Source organism: Talpa europaea (assembly GCF_964194135.1).
Source record: "Talpa europaea genome assembly, chromosome: 9".
NCBI classification, from domain to species: Eukaryota; Metazoa; Chordata; class Mammalia; order Eulipotyphla; family Talpidae; genus Talpa; species Talpa europaea.
Window position 1 is genome coordinate 74,635,125 of NC_140076.1, and position 8,550 is coordinate 74,643,674.

At 46.2% G+C, this 8,550-nt stretch overlaps 1 protein-coding gene across 1 annotated transcript; it reads left to right on the forward strand.

The window, feature by feature from the left end:
* Positions 1 to 1,116: 1,116 nt before the first annotated feature.
* Positions 1,117 to 3,255, forward strand: CD1D (CD1d molecule; the record flags this gene model as incomplete). The annotated part of the gene is made up of 4 exons (XM_084242394.1): positions 1,117 to 1,330; positions 1,516 to 1,782; positions 2,083 to 2,361; positions 2,848 to 3,255. 4 exons carry the CDS (start codon positions 1,117 to 1,119, stop codon positions 3,174 to 3,176), a joined length of 1,089 nt encoding a protein of 362 aa, XP_084098520.1. The 3' UTR covers positions 3,177 to 3,255.
* Between the last annotated feature and the right edge of the window lie 5,295 nt (positions 3,256 to 8,550).

The following is an 8,550-nucleotide window of genomic DNA, read 5'->3' on the forward strand; positions in this document are numbered from 1 at the left end:
CAGCTGAGCCAGAATGCTTCCTCTTGTTTTTTTTTTTTTCTTTGCATTTTTAATATGGTCAGAGTTATAACATAGATAGCATTATGTCCTGCTTTTAAAATTAATGTAGTCAACCAACTCAAAAAATAGGCAGAAGAGCTAAAAAGACACTTCTCCAAAGAGGAAATGTAAATGGCCAACAAGCATATGAAAAAGTGTTCAACATCACTTGTAATCAGGGAAATGCAAATCAAAACCACAATGAGATACCACCTTAGACCAGTGAGAATGGCACAAATCAAAAAATCTAGCAACAACAAATGTTGGCGAGGGTGTGGAAAAAAAGGAACTCTCCTACACCGCTGGTGGGAATGCAAACTGGTCCAACCACTATGGAAAGCTGTGTGGAGATTCCTCAACCTACTAAAGATAGAGCTTCCATAGGATCCAGCAATTCCACTCCTAGATATCTACCCAAAGTACACCGAAACATTAATTCAAAAGGACACCTGTGTTTATAGCAGCACTATTTACAATAGCTAAGCTATGGAAACAGCCCAAATGCCCAAAAATAGATGACTGGATCAAGAAGATGTGGTCCATATACACAATGGAATATTACTCAGCAATCAAAAAAGATAAACTCATGCCATTTGCAACAACATGGAGGGAGCTGGAAGGGATCATGCTCAGTGAAATAAGCCAGAAAGAAAAATGTCGGATGGTTTCACTTATAGGAGGAATGTAGAGGATCCAAATAAGGGATGGGGCGGGGGGGGGGGGGACACCTATAATAAAGTACAAAATCAAAATCAACAGGCAACCACAGAACAGAGACATTCTGTAGGGGTGCAGGAGGGAGAGGGATCAGGAGGGGTGGGAAGAAGACAAGGGATGTGGTGATGATGCACTGGTGAACTGGTGGTGGGAATTTCACGGGGACTGGAAGCTAACCCGGGCGGGCCAGACTGGGAGTCCTGTCCGAGTTTGGGCTCGGAAATGTGTCACTGGGTGAAGCTGTCGCCGCGGCGGACCCCCGCTGGGAGGCGCGGGGCGGGGCGCAGCCGGGAGGAGCTCGGCGGCCGGAGCCTCCCCTGCGCGCGCTCGCAGCCGCGTTAGTCTCCTCAGCCGGGAGAGATGGGCCGCCTGCCCCTGCTGCTGCTCTGGGGACTGCCCCACATCTGGGGGAGTTCTGAGGGTGAGTGCGCCGGGCTAGTCGCCCCGGAGTGCGGCCAGAGGGAGGCAGGTTGGAAAGGGGGGGGGTACCAGATGCGGGAGCCGCAAGCTTACCAGCAGGCTCCTCCCGGGTCCCAGGACCCCTGGGATGGGGACGCGCCGGAGGACGAGGGGCGTGGGCGGGGAGTGAGAGCCGCTTGGAGCAGGTGCCTTTCCCTCCCCGCCCTTCTCTGCCCTCTCCCCTCCGCCGGGCCTCCCGCCACCCCTTCCTTTCCCGCCCTCCCTCCGCACCCTCTCCCCCCCCCCCCCCCGGAGCTCCCGGCCACTCACCACGCTCCCGCGACCTTCCTTCTCCCCCAGCCCCGCCAGGGGCGTTCCCGCTCCGCTGTCTGCAGATCTCCTCCTTCCGCAACAGCAGCTGGTCGCGCACGGATGGCTCGACGTGGCTGGGGGAGATGCGGATACACACGTGGAGCCACGACTCAGACACCATCCGCTTCCTGAGGCCCTGGGCGCGGGGCCGGTTCACTGACAAGCAGTGGGAAAGGCTGCAGCAACTGTTTCGGGTTTATCGAAGCAGCTTCTCCAGGGACGTGCAGGAGTTCGTCAAACTGGTGCAAACAGACTGTGAGCTGAGGGTTGGCATCCTGGGCAGCTGGTCAGGGGAGTCATGGCGTGAAACCCTCTGACTCTAGCCCCACCTGGTAGATTCTCTGCTGTGGTCTCGCGCACCTCCCTTTCGTTGCCATTTCTGCGGAGAGGTCCCAGCCTCTGCCGCCTCAAAACAGCCCCAGTTCCTCCTGCTCCAGTTTTCCCACTCTCTTACCTTGAACTCCCAGTTCCCAGTAATCTCTCGCCAATTTCTTCTCCTTAATCACTTCCAATCTTTCAAACCCTTCCTTGACCAATAACCATTTCTCTCCTCAGATCCCTTTGAGATCCAGCTGGCCGGTGGATGTGAGGTGCACCCTGGGAGCAGCCCGGAACGCTTCATCCACGTAGCATTTCAAGGAAGCGATATCATGGGTTTCCGAGGAACCGCTTGGGTGGCAGCCCCAGATGCCCCGCAGTGGGTGGGAAAGATCCTCCAAGTGCTCAACCATGACCTTGGGACCAGGGCAACAGTCCAGTGGCTCCTCAATGAGACCTGCCCTCAGTTTACCAGAGGCATCCTTGAGGCCGGGAAGTCAGAGCTGGAGAAGCAAGGTCAGTCTGACTAGCCCCTTCCCTTCTTCACCCCAACTCCATCTGGGCTTTTCCACTCCCAAGTTCACATCCCAGGAAGCATCAGAGGAAGGGGAAGGCTCAAAAGGTATGAGGGAATTGATTCATCTGCAGAATTCACCTAGCCCTCCTTGGTTTCAGGAATTGAATTAAATTAACACTGAATCTCTACATGAAGGGGAGGATGAGCAGACAGTTAAACAAAGCAATGTCTAAATCATACCCCCATGTTATCGCTAATGCCGAGTGCATAGGGTACAGAGCAGGGCTCTAGAGGAAGGCTGCATCTGGAGCAGGAAGGGGATGAGTGTTAGGGAGGCTTTCCTGGAAAAGCTAATGCACTTGAACTGAAGCGTGAGACTTCCCCTCCAGAAGTGGAAATGTGGGGTGCACAGTCCTGCTAAGATTCCAGGACCCTCAAATGCAGTCTTCTTAAAATCCCCCCTCCCCTTCCTTTGTTGGATGCAGTGAAGCCTGAGGCCTGGCTGACAGGTGCCCCCATCCCTGGATCAGACCACCTGCTGCTAGTGTGCCATGTCTCAGGATTCTACCCAAAGCCAGCGTGGGCCATGTGGATGCTGGGTGAGCAGGAACAGCCTGCTCAGCAAGGGGACATGCTGCCCAACACAGACGGGACATGGTATCTCCGAGTCACCCTGGACGTGGCAGCTGGGCAGGCGGCTGGACTGACTTGTCACGTGAAGCACAGCAGTCTCGGAGACCAGGACATCATCCTCCACTGGGGTGAGAAAGACCTGGGGTCCAGGCTGGAAATGGGAGGAGAGTCCTCAGGTTAGAGAGAGGGACTGGAGATGGTGAAAATCACCCCACTCATGACAAAGTAGATTCTGAGATGAGCCCCCGACCCCGCCCCGCCCAGCAGGGCTAAAGGGAGGGGATTCCAATACAGGAAGGAAGGGAATAGAGATCTAAACCAAAAAGGATTGAGATAAGGTGTTCCATACACAAGAAAGACGAGGGGTGTCCAGTCTGGCAGCTTTCTCACTGGGGCTGATTAGGAAACTTGAGATCGATTAATTTAGGGTGACACTTTTGGAGAAGGTTGACAGTACCAAAGTATTAAGTCCAGGTGGGGGCCCAGTACTGGGGAGCAGGTACAATTATTCTCTTCTATAGATGAGAACATTGACCCGAGCTTGGTCAAGCCAGCAGCCCATTGTTTCACCACGTGAAGGTGGAGAGCTGGGGTTAGACACAGGGCTTCCAGCTACCTGACAACTGTCTCTCCTCTCTGTGCAGCAGTGAACAGAATTGTGGATGCCCAGAGTCTAAGGAAATATGGGGCAACCCAACTTCAGAGGAATCCACGTGGATTCCTGGGGGAGGAAATAGAAGCACCTGGTACCATTCCTGGTGCTTAGATGAGGGGACTTGGAGTCAGGGATCCTGTGCTGAGGGAGACATCTGTGTTCCTTAAGCAGAGGGGAGACACACCTCCACCGCTGGGACAGTTTTGGGGTTGCTGGTGTTGCTCCTTCTGATTGGTGGAGGCTTAGCCTTCTGGCTTAGGAATCGCTGGTAAGTCTCCCCTTTCTGTTTCCTCCCTCCCTCAAGCTCTCTCCCTATTTTCTCTGCTTCCTAGTCCCTCTCCCAATTTTCTTAGTGGTTTCCCCCTTTTTCTTCTCTCATAGTTTCTATCAAGACCTCCTGTGACTTTTCTGGGTATACCTGTCTCTCTGAGGAATGCAGGATAATCTCAAGTTCCCAGAACTTCAGAGCTCAGGAATTGAGGATGACAGAGAGGTACCGTGGAGAAGAAGAGAAAAGTCACAAGGCAGCTCTTACCACACTGTGAAGTTTGAAAAACAAAAACCTCTGCCCAGGCTCTATTTCCCTTTTGAACCACAACAGCCTTTCCCATTCACAGACAATCCTCTCGCATACAGGACTAGTGTCCAGGGTTGCTGCTTCCTCCTCCAGCATCCTCTCTGGCCATCTGCTTTCTGCACCCCTTTTCTTCCTGAAAGTAATTGCTCCTCCATCAGGCCCTCTAATCTCCCTTAGGTTGTGGCAGGAAACTTCTTTCTCCAGTCCATCCCCTATAACACTGCTGTGCTAATCATCCTAAACACACATGTCTTCCCTGACTCTCCCCCCCATCAACCTGGTAAAGGCCAGAATCCTAAAGGCAGCTTTTGTAATTATTATGCTCCAATGACAACCTTCTCCACTTGTTATTTTGTAAATGCTCATGCTCTTCTCTTTCAAGTTTTGCTCTGGCATGTAGACCTCTTACTCTTCTTTGATGTTCAGCTTTCATGAAAAGTTTTATGAGCCATCAAGAACTAACATATTTCTGTGTTGTCCATGCCTCATAACATTTTTATCAGTGTTGCTCAACAGTTTTTTTTATTACAACAAAATTAATTGATGTATGATTTTATTAACTTCAAAAAGATAATGAGCTAGTAAAACCACAAACAGGATTTATTCACAAAACAACAGAAGAATTGAGCAGTTTCAAGAGTCAAGTGCACTCTGACTTCTCTTCCTGGACCCTCAGACAACCCGCACCATCACTCCTCAGGAAGGAAACAGTGGGAGTGTGCAGGCCATTATGGGTTCTGTCATTTGCAAACCTGCACAGGTGGTTTACTCTCTTGCCTTCCTACCTCATTTAAATAAAGTTCTGAATAGTAATGTTGATAGTTCTACCTCTGATTAGGATCTTTGTCTAAAAGCATCACAGATCCACACTTATGTATATGCCAGCATCAGTGGCCTCTTGTCCCTCAGTGCCTATAAGGAACTTCTTGAGTGTTACGTGCAAAGCCTATGCCTTGCTGAATCATCTTGGAGATTGTCTTGATCTGCTGCTCCAGCATCAACTCTTCTAGCGTGTTGTTTCTACGAGCTTTATAGACAAAAGTTCAGAGATTGGCAATACGCACAAAAAGGAGAAAATTTCAACATTATAATCCCTGTTTGTATCATGACTATACACCAGAAACCAAAACTGAAAAGTCAGTTGATAAGTAGATCAAAAATGCCAAAGGTTATTTGGTGCCTTTGCTATAATCAAACATGCTGTCTCTAAGTTTTATGTAATTAAAGATCTACTTCTCAGAGGCAACAAGCCACATGTCAGGAGATATTGCAGATAGTGCCATCTATCTCTTTGTTAGCACATAGATGACCAGGAGACCACACTGTCATTTTATTTCAGCTTTTGAGTTAAAAGACAAGTTGTTGAGCTGAGAAATGTTTTGACTGTAGAAATTTTGTTGATTTTTCTAACTTAAAAAATCTTAAACAGTTAGAAGGGTTTCTCCCTCTTATAATTCATTAGGAGTTGTGGACAGCATTCTTTGTTCAAGGGAAACTGAGAAAAAAACACTTGACATGAAGAGTGAATAATGAGAAAAAGGGGAACATGCCTAGTTTGGTCAGTTTGAGAAGGCTGTTTTCTAGAATGCTGTCTGCCTCAACTTCCTGAAAATCTTCATCTTCATGCCAGCAAGTGGTGTGCAAGCCCAGGCAGGAGGTAGTGCTTTCTTCAGGTGTGTCACCAAAACCCAAGGATATATTCCCTGAAATTTGCTGACAATTGTTTGTCAGCAGCACTGGATACATCCTTTCCAGCAATGCTGAAGAGGATTTTTGTGAGGGTGTTTTTTCCAATAAAGGAAATATCCAGATTGTAATTGCAATTGTATATTGATTAGGTTGTCTCTCCTTGGAGTGTTTTGTGAAAAGATTGCTGCACCAGAGTATGGTTATTCTTAGCAGAGGCAATTAGACCCATACAGTGTTGAAATATATCCTTGACTAATTTAGGATCAAAACAGGGAAGGCCTAGGTACATAGGGTGCATTGTACCTTGACTATCTCAGAAAGTCAAAGTTTTATAGTTTGTGAATTCCAAAAGGTGTGGATCTGAGGTTTGGAAGTACCATAGACAATGCTTTTGGCGAAGGTATTTCTATGAATTGGGCTAATTGAGTTTTAATAGTGCTGTTGGTGTGTTCCACTAAACCAGAAAATTGAAGATGACAGAGACAATGAAAATGTAACACTGGCTAAAGAGCACAGACTTGATGGAGCACCTGACCAATCACTGTGGTGTTCAAGAAGAATTTCTTAGGTAGGCATCATCTTTTCCAAAAGGACCTTGGCCACAAAAGAGGCAGTAAACTGTTTGCAAGGGAAAACATCAGTCCAATGGGAACACATACAGATCATAATGAAATCGTATTTCTATCTATGAGACAGAAACCCAATTGCCACACCTCAAATGGGCCCTGGGGCAACGTCAAGTGTCCAGGAGCTATGGGAACGGATTCCCTAGGTTGTATTATGGGCAGATGGGACAAGTAGGTAGTTTTGCAGCTTTATTAATACTTCCCCACAAATATCAATCCACAAATGCTATCAATTTTAGGTGGACCAGTAGTTAGTACATTTTCTGTAGCCAGGAGAGATGTTGAAAAATCTCTGGTAGGACTAAGTTGCTGCATGGTCCTAACAGTGTTTTCTCCTAGTTGTCATGCCAATGGTTATTTAATTTATACTCTGGGTTTTCCTTTTCTGAGGCAGCTTTCCTCACAGAAACAGCAAGATGATCCAGCAATTCCACTCCTAGGTATTTACACAAAGGACACAGAAACATTAATTAAAAAGGGCACCTGCATCCCTGTGTTTATAGCAGCACTATTTACAATAGCTAAGCTTTGGAAACAACCCAAATGCCCAGAAATAGATGACTGGATCAAGAAGATGTGGTACATATACACCATGGAATATTACTCAGCATTCAAAAGAGATAAACACATGCAATGTGCAGCAACATGGAGGGAGCTGGAAGGATCATGCTCAGTGAAATAAGCCAGAAAGAAAAAGAAAAATACTGGATTGTCTCACTCATACAGGAATCTAGAAAACCTAAATAAGGGACCAGGAAAAAGAATAATTATAAGAAAGAAAAAAATCAAAATCAACAAACAACTACGAACCAGAGACATACTTTGGGGGGGACGGGGAAAGGAGGGATTGGGGTCAAAATCAGGGGGTTGCAATTGTATGGGGAACATAAAAATAAAAAAATAAATTAAAAGATGAGGTGGTACATATACACAATGGAATATTACTCAGCAATCAAAAAAGATAAACACATGCAGTTTGTAGCAACATGGATGGAACTAGAAGAGATCATGCACAGCGAAATAAGTCAGAAAGAAAAAGAAAAATACCGGATGGTCTCACTCATAGCAGGAATTTAGAAAACCTAAATAAGTGACCAGGAAAAAGACTAATTAATACAAAGTAAAAATCAAAATCAACAAGCAATTATAAACCAGAGACACACCACGGGGTAGAGAGGGGGTGGGAAGGGGAGAGGAGGGACTAGGGTCAAAATAAGGGGGGGGGTGCAATTGTATGGGGAATATAACCAAAATGAAAATGCATACATTGTGCAAAAATGAAAAATGATGTAAGAATTATACAAAATAAAATATTAATTAAAAAAAAGAAACAGCAAGGTGATTTCCCTTTGCTTGTGGAGAGTCTAGTTTGGAATGTCCTGGTATCTTAATGATAACCAAATTAGCAGGTAAAATATGGCTTCCAGCAATTCCTAAACATATGGAACATTTTTGGTTTGATCGCAACTGAAAGTAAGGAAATGCCATTGTTTCCACAACATTCCAAAGTAAGGAACCGCTCTGAAAGCACACCTGTTGTTACTGTAAATGTTGGCAGTTTTGTCCTTGGCCAGGTACAGTGATTGCATGTAATTCAGCTTCCTGAACTATAGTTGTTAAAAGGTATAAAATGCCACTTAACAACATCAGGGCATAGATATTGCATATCCAGCATAACATTCTCCTTTCCAACTTTCACATACAAACCATCGGAGAATCATGAGATGTCTGCGTTATGCAAAGCAGTCTCTTGCAGAGCCTCATGAGGGGTCATGTGATGACCCATCAGTCTCAGGCAGTTGTAAAGTAACTTGGTTGGTAGCAGAAAAGAGAAGGTTAAGATTATTACTATGTGAAAGACTTATGTGGCAGTCAGCAAAAGGATTTATAGGAGGTAAGGCAACTTACTGAAAAATGTTATGTGTGATGCAAATTTAAGATGGCTTCTATTGTGTGAGGTACAAAAATATTTAAGGAACATTCCATAATAGTACCCTCAGTGGCCTAT